Below are 20,568 nucleotides of genomic sequence, written 5' to 3' on the forward strand. Positions count from 1 at the left end.
GAAGGGAGGAAGAAGGCAGGGGCCCAGGTCTCGTTGTGGGTTCATCCTTTCATCAGATGAAATAATGTCTACGTTTTATAGCAGTTGTGGTGGATCAGTCTTCAGTGTACCTGTCATGCATCACCTTTTAAAACTCCTGATTTTGAAAGCAGTGATTAGGTCCATGGGCCTCACCACTTTTGTAGGAATAATGATTGTGGGTTTATTACATCATAGTCTACAAAAGTTTAAATCATTGTTGGCTATATTATCAGTTGTGAAGTGTTTATTTGCAGTAAGGTTCTACTATGTTATAGGTACTTTATTAGATGTTAGAAATCAAAGGCAATTTGATTCAATTAAAAGACGTTTATTTATAGACTAATGTCAAGGGGGTGGATAGCCTCATATACATTAATACATTGGGAAGACATAACTACCACTGGACACAGTACTCAGGGGATACAGATATTTTTATTATTCTGGCAATAAGTTGAGATCCTTATGAGCATTTATAATGATGTAGCCAAGAATAACGTGTTTAACTTCAAAATTTTGCATTTAAAGGATGTGAATGTACTGATACTGCATGTCTTTAAGTTTTTTTTTTAACTGGTTCTTTAAAAACTGATAAAAGTGATCCATGGGTTCTTTTGTTAAAAAAAAAAATTCAGTCATTTTAGCATGAAAATAAAAAGTGAAACAATCCTCCAGCTTTCCTGTTGTCATGAGACTCCCCAAATGGAGCTGCTATTAACAGTTTGTTTTGCAGAGCTGTCTGGAGAGCTTAAGATTTCTGTGAGTTGAATGTGGCTGAGAGAAGGGGCCCACGCTTTAATGACAAGAATTAATAAATTATGTATAGCAAGAAAGTACTCTTATTTAAATTTAATTACATGACATTAAGAAATTACTTTAGGATTGTGTGAGTGTTAATATTTATCTTCTTCAGGATTGTAAGAAAAATGATCTTTTGGAACATGTAAAGGCAGTGGACTCCCAGGGACAAGCTTATTTGTCTTCTATTTTCAGCTCCTACAAATGCATAGTGTAGAATAGGTGCTTGGCTAGCATAGTGGGAGTCCCCATAAAAGGAGAACATTTTTTTTTTTTACTATAATTTGAAATTTGATATATATCTAGATATATATTAAAGGGATTTTAAAAAAAGAATCAGAACTTTATTGGACTTCCTTATACTTATTTTATGTTTCGTATCTTTAAATCTTTCAGTTATCTTTATCTACGGGTGAGATACAGAGTATGGTCTCCTAGAGTTTCTGTCGTCTTAATCTGTCCCTGTATGTCTTGGCTTACAAAACTGCTAATATCCACTGAATCCCTCCCCTCTTTGTCTTAGAGGATTTTCTTTATCAGATGCTTTCCAGGGCTTCTCTGGAGAAAGGCACTGGGGAAGATTCTGTTACTGGGGCTTTCTCACTTTGTGGCGGAAAAGGCCTTAGCTATTGTGCCATTATTGGTCGCTGTTTATCATGGTTGGGTTTTCTGGTAATACATTTACCTTAAAACCTTACCAGTGCCTTGCCAAATTCATAAGGGGCTTCTGTTCATTCATAAGGGTTCCGCCCTGAGGGCCCCTTCCGACAGGTGGGCCTGAAGGTGGGCTGTGTCTCTTTGCTTGGAAGTGCCGTCTTAGCTCCCAGGCTGCATCCCCATCTACTGTATTTTTTTTTTTTTTAAAGAATTTCTTCAGGGACTTCCTAGATGGCGCAGTGGTTAAGAATCCACCTGCCGATGCAGGGGACATGGGTTCAGTGCCTGGGCCAGGAAGATCCCACATGCCGCAGAGCAACTAAGCCCGTGAGCCAAACTATTGAGCCTGTGTGCCGCAGCTATTGAAGCCCACATGCCCACTAGAGCTTGTGCTCCGCAACAGGAGCAGCCACCGCAGTGAGGAACCTGTGCACCACAATGAAATTGCACCTGCTCGCTGCAACTAGAGAAAGCCGTGTGCAGCAACGAAGACCCAATGCAGCCAATCAATCAATCAATCAATTAAAAAAAAACTTCTTCAGTTTATTTATTGGTCACACCATGTGGCTTGCAGGATCTTAGTTTCCTGACCAGGGATTGAACCCAAGCCCTCGGCAGTGAAAGTGTGCCGACCTAACCACTGGACCGCCAGGGAATTCCTGTTGTCTACTGTATTTTGATGATGAGTGTATGTTTATGTTAGGGAGGTGGTTAGTTTTCTTTGACTCTTCTCACATGCTTCATATTCAATTTCCAAGATTCTAGGGTGAGAGGGTTTCACTTTTACAGTTCAGTAAGGATAGGATTTTGACCTTCAGCCTTTTGCTTGCTGGTCCCTGGCAGACAGGCCTCTCCTTTAAGTCATATGCCCGTTCTCCCTTTTTTAACTCCGTGCACACAGGCCAGTTCTGATAGGAATACCTCTCTCATCAGAGCAGATTACTGAAGACTGAAAGAAAGTCTTCACATTTTCCTGAAGTGTCTGCTAGAACTTCATTTCCTGTGGTACAGGGTTTGTGTTGTAGAAGACAGACTAATTCCATCAGCAGTTTCCCTTTCTTGTCTCTTACTCACCGCATGTTGGTCTCATTCTCTTAGACCAGCTTCCTCTTACATAGCAGGAAACTGCCAGGTCATGGTTCCCAGATTTGCATCTCAGAACTTTGTTCCCGAAAGGGACTGCAATGTGATCTCTTTGGTTCCAAGTATAAAATTCCTGAGGCTCTGGTTGTTCCGGGTTGAGTCAGGGACTCAGTTCTAAAGCAGTCACTCAGAGCAGAAGTTCCTGAATATGCATACGGGCTAGGCATTGTTCTAAGCACTTTGTACACTCATGTTTCTGAAATCTGAAAACAACAACACAAGGTAGGCGCAGATGAGAAACTTGATTCTCTTGCTTTGTACCACAAAGCTTGGGCATGTTGGGGCAGGATTTGAACTCAGCACTTGACTTTGATGCTCTAAACCAGTACCCTCTGTGCTGCATAATTTGCTGCCTAGAGAGATAATGGACCTAATGTAATCATAGCTCCTGGGCTCTCCAGAAACCGCAGCCCACGGCTCGGGAATGACTAATTTAAGGATTTTAAATGGGCTATATTACAGAAGTCCGTTGAGTGGGTAAATCGCAGTTTCTCAAGTGTGAGGTGGTGAGAAAACATTACTCCCACCCCTCTGCTCTGTGGATGTGGAAGCAGCATGCCGTGGCTGTCAGAACACCCCGGCTGTGTTTGTTAGTGGAGAGGATCCCCTGGGGCGCTTTCACTCCCTCTTTTGACCTGGCTCAGCTGGGGGAGGGAGGGGAGCAGGTGTTCTCTTGTGGTTGCAAATGGGCTGGCTCTGCGTGTGCGCACGGATCAGGCGTCTCCGCTCCCCAGACTGGTCCCAGGTTCCCCGGGGGAAATCAGGCTGAGAGGTCCCTTCTGGCAGCGGTGAAGGGTGAATGGGAGAGTAGTCACGGCAGCTGTATTTTGCTTTTCTCTCTTTCTTTATAGATAATTGCTTATAAGTACTGCTGCAGATTGCAGATTGCAGTCTTTACACAGTGACAGCACCATATTTCATACTAGGAGCAGAGCAAAAGGCAATTTTTTGGTTGTAACTTTTCTCTCTCTCTCTAAGATTATCCCGAAGGCAATAATTCAAGTGATTATCTTGTTCAAACAACAACGTATCTTCCAGAAAACTTCACATATTCGCCATACCTCCCCTGCCCAGAAAAGCTGCCTTACATGCGTAAGTTTCATCTACTTTTGACTTAACTGTATGCTTGTATTATAATAAAATAAAATGACATGGTTTGAGCATACCACCCTCAGGTCATTATTGGGGGTGCTTACATTCGTGTCATGTAGCATGTTATTTGCCTTTTTTTTTTTTTTTGCCGGGGGAGGGGCGGCAAAACAATTTTTCAGAGGGGGAGGAGGATTGAAAAGCTAAAGAAAAAGCTCATCCCTTACCCAGAGGTAACCTCTATTGTGAGTTTGATATGTGTTCTTAAAATGATTTTAACATTATCTTTTACATAGAAAATTTGGATGTTTCAGAGGTTTTAAGAAATTATATAAATGGTTTTAAAATTATATTTCATTCTGTAACTTGCTTTCTTAATTTTTTTTTGAGAACTGTCCATGTTGATACATAGAGATCTGTTTATTTTGCTTAACTAGTGTATAGTACATCTTTGAATAAGTGTACCACGCTTCACTTACTTTTTCTCTGCTGATGGAAATCTGGGTTGTTTCCCCTGTGTTGCTATCACAAGGCAGTGCTGTAAGAAACAGCATTATACAGATTTCCCTGTGCGCGTGTGCTTGAGGATTCAGGCCTAGACGTGCACTTGCTAGGTAGGGCGGCGTGGTTGCACTCCATGCAGCTGTACCAGTTCATATCCCCCGGAGCGAAGCATGAATGCACCACTTTGATACTGATGGACTTTAAAATTTTTTGCTATTCTTATAGATAAAAAGTACTTTTTGCTATTATGATAAATCAAAAAAAGTGTCTTGTTTCAGTTTTTCTTTCTTTATTGCTGGTGGGTTTGAGTGACTTTTCCTGTGTTTGTGAGTCGTTTTGAATTTTCTCTCCTGTGACTCAGTTACTGCTTTATTGGTTCCTTGATGGTTAATTAGATTTTTGTATTGATCAGTGGGAGTTGTTTATATATATTCCAGCAGTGACCTACTGTCTGCTATATGTGTTGTAATTGACTTGTCTTTTCATTTTCTTTATGGAGTCTTTTATTTTATAGAAGTTTATAAGTGTATCAATCACATTACTTAAGGTTTTTTGGTCTTAAGAAAGCTTTCCTTGTTACCCAAAAGCCATACAAATACTCTTTTATTTTCTTTTAATAGATTTACACTTTTGCTTTGAATTTTTGCGTATAATATGAGGGTAGGGATCAAGATACTGTGTTTTAAACATATTTTTTCAAAATTATGAAGACAGTACACTATTATTTAAAAAAACCTCTGTAATCACTCAGAAGCCACATGGCTGTTATTTTGTGATTTTTCATTGTTTGTGTCCCCCTCCTCCAATTTTAAGCCTACTTTGTACATATAAGTTAGTATCTTGATGTTTGTATAATTAAAATTCAAATAAATATTATTTTGAATTATTTATCCCTGTGTTTTAATGTCCTCAGTATCTAAGGTGTGTTTTTTATGTCTTTATGTAACTTTTCTTTATTGAGGAAGTTAGTCTTTGCCTGTCATATTTGTAGGATTTTTTCAGTATGTTGTTAATAGGTATTATATATCTATAATAAAAAGTATAATTCACCTTTTATTATCTTCTAGGGCCATGGTTCTCACTCTTTAGGGTACATCAGAATCCCTGGATAGTCTTGTAAAACACACATTCCATGCCCCACCCTCAGAGCCTCAGAGTCAGTAGATCTGGAGGGGGTCTGAGAATTTTCCCTTCTAACAAGTTCCAAGGTCATGTCGATGTTGGTGATCCTTGGGCCCCAGACCCCCGGTCTAGAATTGATCCTGGCTGCACCATAGCTTTCATAATTCTTAGGCCCAACCCGTAAGTTTCTCATTTTATTAATTGGATGCAGTATTTAAAAAAAAAATTCTCAGTTGATTCTAATATTGTTATCTCCTTGCTGTCGCATAATAGAGAATGAAGCTATGGTTTTTGTGGCTGTATATTTGTCATTACTTTGTCACTGCAGCCTTGGCTTTCTAAAAATGAATGTTTTTGTCCGTGCAGCACTGAAACCACTGGATGTAATGTTCTTTTGAAATATTGATTACAATAATTTCATTTTCATAATCTGCATATTCAAGGGTTTATAGTTTTAGGAAATCTTTCTGTTTTTGGTTTAGTTGCCATTTTCTTAATTAGTGCTTTGTGGGTACTAATTAAAGTCTGTTCGGGAGCGTCTGCCTGCCAGGCCTTCCTGCCTGCACTCCTCTCCCCCAGCCCCGCAAGTCGTATGCTCCTGTCACGTGCTGCTGCTCACTGCCTTTTGATGGATGTCTTGGTGCTCCTGCTCCTTCTCTCTGCTTCCATCAATCTTGGGTTCTTCTGCAAGAGAGGATCACACTGGTTGGGCCAGGCACCCCTTCACAGGAGGCCTCCTCATGGCTCTCCTGGCTTTGGGTCCAGCACCCATCCCTTGTCCAGTTAGCTGTGGCCAGCATGGTGCGACTGTTTAGTGGAAAATATGCCCACATACAGATAACGCCTTAGAAAGGGGCCACGGGTACAGTGAGGCTTCTGCCAAGAGGGGCTGGCTCAGGCCATCCTGGAGAGCCCCTCGCTAGTCCTGTGACTGCTGCAAAGTGGAGCCTCAGTTTGCCTGTTTGTAAAATCTGGGATTATATGCCAGCTTCGCAGTGTCGTGAGGATGAAGGGAAGCACAGTGCTTGAAACTTGGTAGTTGTTAATTTGCTGTTCCCTTTCCTTTTCTTCATTTCTTGAATGATGGAGCCAGATTTTACAGTGATCAAGGGAGTGAGAAACCTAGGAGAAATGTGTGGAGTTAAGGCATTTTTGGTTAGCTACACATCCTTCATTTGTTTTTAATTAACAGAATTATTTCCCATTGATAAAGAACATAATAAAATACCTAAGCATAAAAATCATATTATGATATCACTCAAAGTAATTGAATACCATACCTCCCCAAATAATAGTCAAGGAGCATCTGTGTAAGATGATCTACTTAGATGAAAACCATCCAAGGATGTATGATACTGAATGTTCCTGTAATCACCAGAAGTGTGAAGTTCGGGCTTAAAATTGGTGTTTGATTATCTGGCTCTGACTTCCTTTTGATTTTTACTGGTACTGGATTACCATAAAGATGAAGTTTGAACTTCTCCAGTTGGAATTCACATAAAGTTGATTTCATGGATTTCAGCATTATTTCACATTCAATCAATTACACTGTAAAATCTATTTTAAATATTATTTATACAATATGAGTGAATACTTCTTGGTTATTGTTAGTATTTATCGATTCACCAGAGGGCAAATCCACTTTCAGCTTTATTACATTTATGTGACACTCTCCGTGCTAACAATTCACTTTATCTAGAGCTGAAACATAGTAAGTGCTTAGCATGGAAGTTTTGATTTTCTGGGTGAGGTTAGAGATGGAAAATGTCAGTTGTGCATTTTGCATTAAAAGGAAGATAGAATTGCCTGTAGATTAGGAAATCGTTTAATTCCTGTTCACATAGAGTGCATTTGTAGTGACTTTTCTATATTTTGTCCTTAGCGTTTTTGGAGTAGTTGCCTTTGTGGTTTAACCCTGATAGTTTCTATAGTTGCTAGCCTCAGGAACATAACAAAAGCTATAAGGACTTTTTGAGATGAATTTAAATAGTTCAAGTGAAAATCAGCAAAGAGGGAAAAGATAAGCAAATAAACTTCAGAGAAAGAAGCTCAAATGATGCTTCCTGTAACAAACCATCGTGCCTACGGTTATTATAGAAAAGAGTGATAGGAGCCACTGTGGATAACCGAGCTGTCGTGGACCGCCTGCAGCAGCCCCTGTGCTGTTCGCAGGGCAGGCGGGGAGGACCACGGCTGAGTACCTTCCTGCCGGCTGGAGCAGGTGGCGCACTGGGAGAAGGGGTGACGAAAGGGAGACAGCAGTTCCTTCTGGAAGGAAAGAGATTTCAGAGAGAGGGGACATTGGGAATGGGTCTAGCAGGATGGTTCAGTAGATAGCTGAGAGGGGGCAGCGTCTGAGCTCAGGAGGCCCTGTGTTCTGAGAATGGGGGGTGGTCCGCTGTGACCGGGGTGGGTGTGTAGTGGGATGTGTGGGAGGTGGGGCAGCACAGGGAGGTGAAGGGCCCTGTGTAAAGGACTCACCAGTCCGAGGGCTGCCTGAGTTCCATGAATCCCTGGGCATCCGTGAGGTGGGCGTCAGAGGGAGTCGAACCCCTGAGCGTGTGTGCAGAGGGTTGATTTACAGCCTGGTGTGCATCTCTCTAAGGTGAGGGCGCATGGTTTTCTAAGGGCCTAGGGACAAAAAACAAAAACAAAAAACCAGAAAACACTGCTTTAGGTAGATACGTGATGTGACTAGGACGGTACTTGGGAAAGATGATTGTGATGGGAAGTTGAAAATGGATGAGGATGGGGAGGTGCCTCCCGGAAGGGCCGTGAGGAGCTTCCTGCAGGGTCCCCAGAGGAACGACAGGGGCCTGTGCCGGGGCTGTGGCGCCAGGGAGAAGAAACTTGGTGACCAGCTGAGGCATCAGGATTGCTTTCCAGGTTTCTGCTTGGTGGCCATTAACTGAAACACGTAATGCGGGGTAGTAAGCCTCACATTTGGAGAATGAGGAAGTGGACAAATTCAGTGTTGGGCTTGTTCTGTTTAAAGCCCAGGAGAGTTCTTTTGGAGTCTGAATGTCTTCAGAGGGATCTGGGTTGGAGATGAGAGGAAGTGAGCCTGGAGGAAGGCTCCGAGTGGCCCCCAGAGAACATCCGCGCCCAAGCGGCGAGGGGTGGCCAGCAAAGAAGGGAAAGCAGCCAGGGACATGGGCAGTCAGGGGACGGTGTCCCAGAGGACAGCAAGGAGAGGGCTGCACCTTGTCACATACCTCAGAGCAGCTGGATTGAGGGGCTGTGAAAGGCCACTGAGACGCGGCCACAGCCAGCACAAGTCCAGTGGGGCGGCAGTGTGAGAGGCAAGACACACTGTCCTGAGAAGTGACTCAGAAGTGTGTAGACTAGTGGTTTAAAACAAAGAAGTTTGGGACTTCCCTGGAGGGCCAGTGGTTCGGACTGCGTGCTTCCACTGCAGGGGGCCTGGGTTTGATCCCTGGTCCGGGGAACTCCCCAGAAGCTGCATGCCATGGCCAAATAATAATAATAATAATAGTAAAGAAAGAAGTTTGATGGGAAAGGGAAGGAGACTGGGGGAAGGAATCTGTGGAGGAGGTGGGGTTAAGGGAAGAACGTTTTAGGAAGAGACGGACTTACGTGAGTTTTAAGCACTGTGGGGGCGAAAAACTATGGACAGATGGGAAGTGAAGGGAGAATGGTAGTGTCCAGGGAGCCTGGATCCTGGAGATGGTGACAGGAGACAGAATGTGCTCAGGTTGAAGAACTAGCCTTGGAAAGTAGTAGGAACACCTCCTCCCCTGAGGCAGGAGTGAGGTTCATTTGGAGACGAGGGGGAGAAAGTTATGGGGGTTCAGGCCTGGTGCTTCCATGTTCCTAATAAAGTAGGCAAGGCCACATACATGTGACAGGGTGGCCAGGAAGGACCAAGCAGCTTGAAAAGAAGAAGTAAATATTTTGAAGGTTGTTGTAGGGCATGCAAAGTGGAGTCAGTTAGTCATAAGTTAAGAGGTACTGACTAACCGCTTAGCCAAGAGAGCCCCCCCCCACCCCGCAGGGGGCTCAAAATGTACAAATAATGTGACACTTGTTTCTGTTGAAAGCTTACTATGTTTAAGGCAATAAATTAGGCACTGTCACCTCAGCGATGGGATTAATCTATGTGCTTACGTGATTTTCTTCAGTGGTGTTTTGGGGGAAGAGTTTGAGCATGGAAAACTGTTGATCAGGTGTGGCAGGTCAGGAAGGGAGGGAAGATAACAGTGTTTGTGAGTGTCTGGGTGTGTCTTAGTCTGGGGTGCTAAAGCAAAAATGCCATAGACTGGATGGCTTAAACAGCAAATGTTTATGTCTCACAGTTCTGGTGGATGGACATCTAAGATCAAGGTGTCTGATGAGGGCCTGATTCCTTGTTCATAGATGGCTGTCTTCTTGCTGTGTCCTTATGTGGTGGAAGGATTCAAGGATCTCTCTGGGATCTTTTTTTTTTACCAGATGCTTTTTTAAAAAAGACTATAATTAATTAATTAATTTATTGGCTGCATTGGGTCTTCGATGCTGCACACGGGCCTTCTCTAGTTGCAGTGAGAGGGGGCTACTCTTCATTGTGGTGCGCAGGTTCCTCATTGTGGTGGCTTCTTTTGTTTGTGGAGCATGGGCTCTAGGCATGTGGGCTTCAGTAGTTGCGGCACATGGACTCAATAGTTGTGGCACACGGGCTTAGTTGTTCTGCAGTGTGTGGGATCTTCCCAGAGCAGGGCTCGAACCCATGTCCCCTGCATTGGCAGGCAGATTCTCAACCACTGTGCCACCTAGGAAGTCCCCCAGACCCCTTTTTAACAGACTCATGATGGTTGGCTACAGGGGTTATTAACCTGGCTAGGGGGTTTTCCCAATGGGGCGACAAGTGTATCTGTGAAACCATGTAAGCCAGATTAGGACTTGAACCCACAGTCTTTCAATTGAGATCACACACCTGGTCTCAGGTCTTAGTGAAGCTCAGGTTCTTGATGTCTCGTTGTAGAAAGAATTCAGTGAGAGACAAAGTGATAGGTAAGAATTGAATTTATTTAAAGAGAAGCACACTCCACAGACAGAGCGTGGGCCATCTCAGAAGGCGAGAGTGACCTCTGGGATCTTTTTTATAAGGGCACTAATCCTGTTCATGAGGGCTTCATCCTCATGATGTAATCACGTCCCAAAGGCCCCACCTCCTAATACCATCACATTTGGGATTAGAATTTCAAAATATGAATTTGGGGGTTGGGGAGACAAACATTCAGTCCATTGTAAGGTGCTGTGGTTGGGGGAGACTCGTGGAGCTGTGTTTCTTGAAGTGTGGTCCAGAGATGATCTGCTCCAGAAGCAGTGGGGGTGCTGGTTAAAATTGCAGGCCCCTAAGCCAAAGCCCAGACCCATAAAGAAACGTTTCTTGGTTGCAAACCACAGGATGCAACTTGATTTGGTTTAAGAGGAAAGGGAATCCATCAAAGGTATCCAGCAGCCCTCAGAAAACCTGGATGGCCACAGGGTTCGGTTCAGCGACTGAGTAACCAGAGCAAGGCCCAGACCACTCTGGGAAGCATCTCCTGTTGCCACTTGGCAGAGGTCACAGCTCCGACAAGCCGTGCTCAGGTCTGGGGGCCAGGGGTGTCGCTCCTGGGGCGCTTAATGCCAGAAGCTTCTGTTAGCACTTTTACTGAAAGATGGTTTTGCAAAGTGTCCACCTCCTCACGTTCACTTCTGCTTCAGAGTCACCTTCGGGTGCATCTCGTCACTTGACCACTTCCCTTTGCTGGAGAGGTTGGGAGAGTGGGTTCTAGCTTCTTCCTCTGGGAGGTGGGACTCAACAGTGGGCAGTTCAAGCCCCTGAAATGTGTTCAGGTAAAGCTGGATGCCCACAAACGTGACCACGCACGTCTGCTGACACAGAGGCTTTGAGGATGGGGCAGTGACTGCAATTCTCAGCAGGCAGGCCTGGTGATTCTTAGCCACTCCACCAGAATTAATCCACAGCTTTATGAGGAGGCCAGAGAGATAGGAAGAATGGGGAGACATCAGAGAGACATCTGAGAACCTGAAGCCAGAACTGACTGCCTTTCAACTCTGACAGTGCCAGTCATCCTAGGTGACAGTGGTGCTCAGGGTGTGAGTACGGAGCTGGGTGTTACATGGAGGATGTCCAGGGAGAGGAGGGCACCTCTTGGTGAATGTGGCTGCATATTGGAAGGTGGTTCAACTAAAAGTCATAAACTTCAAAGGAGGTAAATTAATGAAAGAAAGAAGTAATTCTTTTTTGTGAGGTGTAGATATAAGTCTGCAGAGTACCTTCTTAGATGCCTCACCCTCAAGATTGTGGAGCGTACTGACTGTCGTACAATCTGCTGACCCACAGCTTCCGCGTTTTACTTCTGTGTGTGTGTGTGCGCACATGGGTGTTCAGTCCTGTGCAGCTTTATCACGTGTGGAGTCTTGCATTTTCATGACCGCAGTCAAGACACAGAACATTGCAAAGGCCTCACAGGCCTCCTTCACGCTGCTCCTTTGCAGCTGGCCCTGTCAGTACCCATCGCCACTGGAAATCATTAATTTGTCCTTCACGTCTATGGTTTGTCATTTCAAGAATGTAAAGTAAATGGAATCACACAGTAAAAAAAAAAAGAGTAGTTGAGTAAGAAGTCATTTGCTTAGGTAGACGTTACAAAATTCCAGAAGTTGAGAAGCTGATGGAAAGCATTGGACGTGGGCAGTTTCTAGTGTTAGCTTCAGAGGTGGCCGCACATGACTGGGGCAAGATGACCCGTGTGAGCTTCCAGCCTCCGAGCTGCCCTCCGTCGGCTGCCCAGAGGCTAGGGAAGGAATGTGCCACCTTATTGTAAGAATTGTTTTCTAACTTTGGAAAGAATTCACCTGAAGGGATATTTCTAGAGGAAATTCAGGGCTGTGTCTGACTCCATCATCAGGTCTCTGGGCTGTGCACATTGGGAACCCTGAGGGTAGAACACAGACAAGAGCCAGAGGATCCAGAATGAGGCTTTAGATACCAGAAACCACAGGTAGGCCCCATCCCGCGGGAAGGAGTCACTGAGACTTGTCGATTTATAGAGAAAGCGACTCTTTGGCTAGAGATAATGTGCCTTAAGTTTTACTTGAAATGTAAGAAAAAAATGTAAATGCAGATAATTCACATGAATTGAATATTTGTTATTTTATGAATTATACTTTAATAGAAAAAATAATATCCTAAACCGCATCACGTGATATGTTGTAGTCCACACACCCATGAACTTAACGATTTGGGCCTTGTGGGTACCTAATGGATCCCAGGCCGCTCAGGCCCTGCTTCCCAAAGCGGGAGGCATTGATGCACGTCTTGCCAGTTCAGCATGTGGACATTAGAGTGAATGTCCCTCGTAACCAACAGTGCAACCAAGTTATTCCCTCCCACACAGCACAGAAGGGGTTAGCACCCAGGCTTTGCCGCCCAGCCTGAGAGGTAGCTCACCACTGACTGTCTTCTTCCACTTTCCCTGTAGCTAAGTGGCAGCCTCTCCTCTCTTAGGCTCCCAGTTCTCCTGCTCTCTCCTTTCTAACCCCCGTCCCACCTTCCAAATAGTGAAAATCACTGTTTACATTGTTCACATTTGTGTGCTGAAGGATCGCTCTGCTGGGTAAATAGATTTCAGCCAATAGATAGGTTTTTCGACCTTTTAATTTCTAACTGGGGAAAGCGAGCGTGTGTCCCTGCTGGAAAACCTCAGGTGCAGTACAGAGTGGAGGTGGGGAGCTCTTCCTGGAGCTCACTGGGTCCTTCCTCTTCAGTTGCCCTTGAAATCTCAGCAAGCGAAGTAAAGGGGTCTGGCCTGGCTGACTGCTTACCTCTTTGTGAGGAAAGCAGGAAGCCTCCTCTCCTGGCTTTAGAGCACTTGGAACACTTCCTTTTTTTAGAATTTAATTTTTATTTTATATTGGAATATAGTGGATTTACAATGTTGTGTTAGTTTCAGGTATACAGCAAAGTGATTCTGTATATATATATATATATATATACATATCCATTCTTTTTCAGATTCTTTTCCCATGTAGGTTATTACAGAATATTGAGTAGAGTTCCCTGGGCTGTACAGTAGTTTCTTATTATCTATTTTATATATAGTAGTGTGTAAATGTTAATCCCAAACTTCTAATTTAGCCTCCCCCCACCTTTCCCCTTTGGTAACCATAGTCTGTGAATCTGTTTCTGTTTTGTGAATAAGTTCATTCATTTGTATCTTTTTTTTTTTTGAGATTTCACATAAAATTGATATCATATGATAGTTGTCTTTTTCTGACTTACTTTGCTTAGTATAATCTCTAGGTCCATCCATGTTGCTGCAAATGGCATTATTTCATTCTTTTTAATGGCTGAGTGGTATTCCACTGTGTATATATGCCACATCTTCTTTATCCATTCCTCTGTCGGTGGACATTTAGGTTGTTTCCATGTCTTGGCTGTTGTAAATAGCTGCAGTAAACACTGGGGTGCATAAATATCTTTCCGAATTCTGTTTCTCTCTGGATATGTGCCCAGGAGTGGGGTGGCTGGATCACATGGCAGCTCTATGTTTAGTTTTTAAAGGACCCTCCATACTGTCCTCCATAGTGGCTGTACCAATTTACATTCCCACCAGCAGTGCAGGAGGGTGAAATGCTTTCTTGAGTGAAACCTGCAGGGGACCCCTGGTAGGTAAAGGAGATGAGAGTAGCCTCCGCGGGTGCAGTGGAGAGGAAGGACTAGAGGTCCTGACCACAGGCTCACCTTGAGAGGTTCTTTCCCCTGAGGGTAGTTTGGAAACCATGTCACCACTAGTTCATCTTCTCTGTGCCTCTTCCTGGCTACTCTCTATAATATGTCCCTTTCCCTTCACTTTCTGTGTGCAGGAATAAGTATTATTCTTAATACCATGTGTTCAGTAGCTGGAGCTTGTATATTAAATTAAGAATATGCAGATTGTGATCTGTTTGAATAAAGGGGTGCAAGCCTCCCACAGGTGGCTGGCAGGTAGCTCCCTCAGCCTCTGAGCTCCCACTTTGGGGAAGTGGAACCACAGGGTTGTTTTGATGGAAGGTGCAGTGTCAGTACACTCCCACATAGGAAGTGGGGTCACAAGATTTCTTATTCACAGATCCCAGACGCTGGGGAGGGGGCGCAGAGAGCTGGTAGGAAGGGCAGTAGAGAGCAGGGTATCAAGCACATGTTTCCTATAAGGTGGTTGGGGCATAGGCCACTAAGTTTCCTTGGCCTTAATTCTAAGTGGTTATTTTAAAAGGTGCCTTTGGAAAAGCAAAGTGGGAACTTACGGCAGGAATCCTAACCTCAAGCCCTTATCTGAATGTCCAGACACTGGAAGTGAGCAGGGTTATCACACTGTGAAATGCCTCGGCAGCAACACAGAAAAACAAAAGTTGTTTTTCTCATCACAATTGATCCTGTGATGCCTCAGCATTAATCTTTAGGGAAGCTCATAGGCACCGTCTGGACAATGGAGATATTAAAAGCCACTGGCAGGGTTTTGGTCACCCAGCGTGTGAAACATTTGGGCAAAGCAAAAATGCCATCAGTGATGTTACCACACAAATGACAATTTGAAATCCTGTCTGTAAGTCCCCCCCCCCCCCCCCCCGCCGCCAATTAGTTGGGGTCCAGCCAAGAAAATAAATCAAAGCCCTTAGATAAGGTTGAGATAGGTATTTGATTTAAAACTTGGATGAGATTGTGGAATACTAGTACCTGTTGGGCTATTTTTTGTAAGTTTGAGTTTGTCCAGAATTAATGATATACGCACAGCAGGTGGGGCCCCTTACAACACGTACACCTGCTTCCCGGGCCAGTGAGTCACCTAGAGCTCAACGCTTACCCAGGCTGTCTGTGTGGAAGAATCACGCGGCTGCTGCTGCTGCGTCAAGGCTGGGCTCTGGTCTAACAGCCCAGAGTGCTCGGCCGGGTGGCTCACAGGTTGGGGTTTTCTGTAATGACGTGTTGTTTTGTGCTCAGTGCGGGGCACCTTGAGGCACCTCAGTCCTGCTGAGGGTAGTAGCAGATCTGCTCCCAATATAATGGGGGCGAATATCGCAGGCTTTGACATGAGAGGGCAGAAAGAGAGATGAATTGAGGCTGGGGGGTCTGTTCAGTGATATGGGTGTTTCCAGGGAGACTGAAGTGCCCTGTTGTGAACAGACAGGACTCTGGGGTGCAGGGAGGTGGAGGGAAGGAGAAGTGCATGTGGAGGACCAGGTGTGTGACGGCCCCAGGGCCTGGGACCCACAGTGGACACTGACTGCGTGATCAGGGGAGCCAGAGAAGTCAGGGTTCCCCCCCAGATGGCTGAGCTGTGAGGCCCATGATGGTGGGGATTATATCCCTTGGGACCAGGTGTGAGTCCTATTCTTCTATGTAGGTGGTCAGGGCATCCATACCTGTGCCAGGAAAGGGTAGGGTTAAGGGGCCACCACTAAAAGATTTTTAAGGATTGTTTCAGTGGTGACATCTGCAATCCTACTTGTTACACCTTGTAATTTACAGGGTGCCCTTCATTTATGTTTAGAGGGTTCAGGGAAAGCAATGTAATTTGGGCTCCAGTGTCGATGAGGGCATCCCAGTGGATAATTGGAGAGGTGAATAGGTGATTGTCCCCCAGAGGAGGGACAAACTCGGGGAACTGCAGGGTCCCTAGGGCAGGGCCTTGGCTGTCACTCTCAGAGATCAGGGTGTGAGATCCCCACTTCTGCTGCCAGGGCGGGAGCGCTCCGAGAGGTGACAACATCGTCCTTTGGGATGGGACCAGGGTCTCCTTAAGAAGCCTGCAGCAACTTAACAAAGACTTCTGATTTGTGTTCAGCTGTCCCGAGATGAAGTCAGCAGGGACCCTGATCTCTGGAGCTGCCCATACGGAGAGCTTGTTGCTCATTTGTGAGGGAGGCCGAGCTTCTTCCTCCTGTCTCTGTGGGCTCGGGAGGGTCTCTTTCTCTAAACAAAGCTAAGAACCAGTTCCAAAGACCCCAAGAGCCAGTCAGTGCCCTTCTCCCTCTCCCTTTGAACGAATTTTTCTAAAAAACCTTGCATTTCTATTGTGCTACGGTTAGGTGTCTCACTTCATCATTCACAGTGGCCATCGTTGGGTGTTCTGTACGATGGACAGTAACAGGGGACGCCTGGGACGGGGGTCGCCTCTTTCCCAGCTCGTATGCTGTGGCTTCCCATTCTAGGTGGTCCCAGTCGACCGCCGAGGGGTCAGGGTCCACCTTCGACAGTGCAGCATCAGCAGATGTATTTGGGAAAGCTCCAGGCCCTGAGACCGTATAGCCTTTATGAGTTGGCATGTGGGTATGCCACCGCTCTCAGTAACGCCCGAGCCATGGGGGTCTTACAAGCTCCTAGTAGTTTTTTAACCTCCGCTGGGGGACGTGGGAGGAGCTGGTACCAAGTGCTTGGGGCCCCACTTTCAGCAACATATGATGCACTTGCCTTGCAGTGTTTGCCTCCCAGGTGCCATGATGGCTCTGGTAGAGCTGCCTCCTCCAGGGTTGGGCCAGCTCCCTAAGCTCAGCACCCAGTGTCCACCCGACACAGTGGGCCCAGTGGCTGGCCTCCCCCTCCGGCTCTAGGGCCCTAGGGAGCTCTCCTTGGCTCCCAGGACCTCATAGCCGGCGCCCCCATCCCTGCCTGGGGGAAAGAGGCAGGGCCTAATCATCCAGGTTAGCTTTCGTTGGCCCAGCATCCAGACTTTCATATGTGATTGTAGCCGATCACCTCCACACCCGACACCAAATGGGCTCTCGTTTAGAGAATAATGGGAAACAGAGCTACTTCAGGCTCGGCCTGCTGGCTGGTCTCTGCTGCTGAGTCTGGCCTTTTACAGTTTAGGGTGGGGATTCTCAGCAAAGCTTGGCAGCAGCAACACACAGCAGTGCAGAGCACTGACCGCCAGCAAGCAGTGGTCCCTTCCCGGGGAGACTGAGCCATTTGGAGGAGGAAGTTAGCCATTCACAGCTCCAGGGCATCGGATGGGGATACAAACTATGCCCACGATCCCGTCCTCCTCAATTGTATTGAGCAGCTGGAGCTGGTGTATTGAACTGAAAGCATGCAGATTATGGCCTACCCTATGAGGGGGCACCAGCCACCCACACTGGCCGGCAGGTAGCTCCCTCAGCATCCGAGCTCCTGCTTTGGGGAAGTGGAGCCCAGGGGGTCATTTTGATGGAAGGTGCAGTTTCCATACACCTGCAAGAAGTGGAGTCTCAAGATTTACTCACAGATCCCAGAGGGGCCAGGGCACAGTGAGCCAGGGGGAGGGCCGTCCTCCATCCCAGGTCACCAGCCAGCGGGTGGAGAGCAGGACAGCAGGCACCTGTTACTTATAAGGTTGTCGGAGTTGATGCACTGACTTTTTCCCGGCTTAACTCTGAGTGGTTAGTTTAAAAGTTTCCCGGGAAAAGCAGAGCAGGCACTTACGGTGGGAATGCTAAACTCAGGTTCTTATCTAAATGTCCAGACTCTGGGTGTTAGCAGGGTTAGCACGCTGAAATGCATAGGCAGCAACTCAGAAATAAATGGTGGTTTTTTCAGAGAAACAAAAGTTGTTTTTCTCACCCCACGCCACCTCCACTAGTGTTTATTTTTCTTTCTCTCTTTCTGGTCACACTCTTGCTGTTCCCAGTGGTGGTGATGCCTGTGCTGGAGCCTGTCCTCCATCCCTTCAGACTCTTCCCCTCCCCCCCAATATTGATGTTACTGTTACTCCTGGCATGACAGCCACGTGCCACTGGGTCATCTTTGGCCTGAAGCCAGTAAGATATTAAGATTTCAGAGCAAAGAGCAGTAAGGACATTGGAGAGCTGCTAAGGGTCTCTGAGGAATGTGGATGGGGGGGCCAGTGGGGAGGGAGGTGAACTTCGGGTGCCTTGGGCATCAGGGATTGTAAGTGATGGACACCAGAGGCCCTGTCTATTGAGGAGAAAGATAAGAGGCCTGCCTCTTAATTTGTTGGCACGTGTGTGTTCAAGATGAAAATTAAACTGCAAATGATACTGGAGAAAACTGCTGACAATAATGTTGATTACAGCTGTTGAAGCTGTAAAGCTGGGAAAAAGCTAAAAAAATTGGTTTAACAGTGCATAAAAAATACCAACTTCGTTCCTTATGTGAACTGCTTATTATTTAGCCTAATTACTATCGTTTTAGGAATCATGCATACCATTAAATACATCAGATTTATTTGTGTGAGTTTTATTTTATTACAGTGCTAGATTCTGTTTTTGTCAGCTGAGTCATGGCAGGCTGTACTCACATTGACTGATGGATCTTACATTTGATCTATCCTTTCTCTGTAAGTTCCTAGGTTACTCTTTAGGTAAATCTGACCTTTCTAAGATTAGCTACTTTGCATATCTTGTCACACCAAAGGCTGGATATTTGGTTATAAAAGGCAGCAAACATTGTCAGGAGAGGAAGCAGACGTTAGAAGATTGCAGATTTTTTCCTAGCTTACTCTGTGAAATGTAGGCATTTGAATTTTGAAATACTTCTCTCTAGTATGCCTAAGTGCTTCATGGAAGCCACTGACGTTCCTGCCTAGGTAGGATGAGGAGGGGGATGGGAAGATGGGTGGCTGTGAAACCTTATATAGAGTAGCAAGAGGAAAAAGGGGCCCCCTTGAAGCAGAACTGAGTGTTTTACAGTTGTCCCTCAGTATTTGAGGGGAATTGGTTCAAGGGCCCCTGAGGTACCAAAATCTGAGGATGTTCAAGTCACTTACAGTCTGCCCTCTGTATGTGAGCTCTGCATCCACAGATTTTAGCCAGCCTTGTGGGTATGGAGGGCTGACTGTATGTGTGGAATCATGGCCACTGAGCTTAGGAGACTTGAAATGGGAAACCTCAATATTTGTTGATTTGCATTTTATGAGATGAGGAGGTGAAAGAACTTAGTTGTTAGTTCTTAGTTGCTTTGGATTGAGTTAATGGAAATGGTTTTCCATCCAAGAGTCATTCCTGTTTCCGTGGTATGCATTAGAAAAACTGTTAGTAGAAACATTTCCGGGAATATCATATATTTGCTAATTTGGAGAGTGAGTGCTTAGTAGACCAGGAACATCTTAGAATTTTGTAGTTTTTCAGTTTTGCCTGTCAAGGGGATACATGGTAGTTGCTCAAAATAAGTTGGTTGAATTGTGTTCACAAATTTGCTCTCTTAAGAAATGTCAGTAGATGACAGTAATAGTAGCTAAATTTACTGAATGTGTGCCTTTGTTCCCAGCACTGTTTCATCTAATGGATATAACCACAGTGGGAGGCAGGTTTACCATCTCTTTTTACACATAAGGCACAAAGAAGTTAAATAATTTCCCTAATATACAGAAGCTAGGATTCAGCTACCGGTCAAACGAGCTACTTAATTAACTCTTATGTACTGTGTGTTCATGTCTCCTATGTTGATTACAGTGAAATTAAAAAATAGTTTTTAAATACTTGAATAAAGTGGAACGGTAAGCTACATTGTAATGACATGCAAACATTTCCCAAAGAATAATACTCAACAGCAGAAAGTTTTAAGTGCTTTGATTTTCTTTGGCCAATTTACCAAAGATAGTAGGGTTGTCATAGAATTTATCATCCAAACTAAAACTGAAAGGTGATAGTAACAGTTACATGGTGATAACAGGATGATGGTACTGTCCCAACAAGTGCATTGTGCCCTCACCCTACTGATTGCTGTTTGTCTGACTTCATATTAAAACAATCCTTCACATTTTGACCTTCTAGGGGGATTCCTCAGTGTCAACGTAAGTGAAGTCAGTTTTGATGAAATTCATCAACTCTTCTCCAAGGATTTAGATATTGAGCCAGGAGGTCACTGGAGGCCTAAAGACTGTAAACCCAGGTGGAAGGTGAGGTTCATTTTTTTGTAAGTAATGTGACTGTTACTGTGCATTTGAGGAAAAGTGTGTTCGATTCAGAATATATAGTGAAATCCTTTTGTCTTGATAAATTTAAGACATCAGAACGTTTGTGTTTAATGTGTAAGTATTCACAGTTCAGATGTGGGTTAATCATGTTACCTGTGAAGACAAACTGCACCTGTGCTTATATAAATATACACTCGTGTGCTCAGTCTCTTGGAGCTCCTGGTGATCAGTACCTCTCTTGGGATCCGCTTGGAAAACAGATGATTTTTCCTGTGCTGTTGGAAGAGATGCTGTGATTTCTTTGCCTTCCGCTGCTGTCCCTAGTGGATCTAGG

General features: G+C 45.1%; 1 protein-coding gene across 4 annotated transcripts in view; it reads left to right on the forward strand.

The window, feature by feature from the left end:
• The window catches only part of B4GALT6 (beta-1,4-galactosyltransferase 6), a 66,275-nt gene that overhangs the window by 22,762 nt on the left and 22,945 nt on the right, over positions 1-20,568 (forward strand). For 3 of the 4 annotated variants that reach the window (XR_009048143.1, XM_057700381.1, XM_057700382.1), the window contains exons 3-4: positions 3,595-3,708; positions 20,092-20,216. Coding sequence is in view for 2 of the 4 variants with exons in the window: in XM_057700381.1 (XP_057556364.1) it covers positions 3,595-3,708; positions 20,092-20,216 (239 nt within the window). In the remaining 2 variants the exon portion in view is untranslated. Of the gene's footprint in view, positions 1-3,594; positions 3,709-20,091; positions 20,217-20,568 lie in introns of those variants that run through there. The other variant, XM_057700386.1, reaches the window with a different exon arrangement.

Source organism: Hippopotamus amphibius, chromosome 11 (assembly GCF_030028045.1).
Source record: "Hippopotamus amphibius kiboko isolate mHipAmp2 chromosome 11, mHipAmp2.hap2, whole genome shotgun sequence".
NCBI lineage: Eukaryota > Metazoa > Chordata > Mammalia > Artiodactyla > Hippopotamidae > Hippopotamus > Hippopotamus amphibius.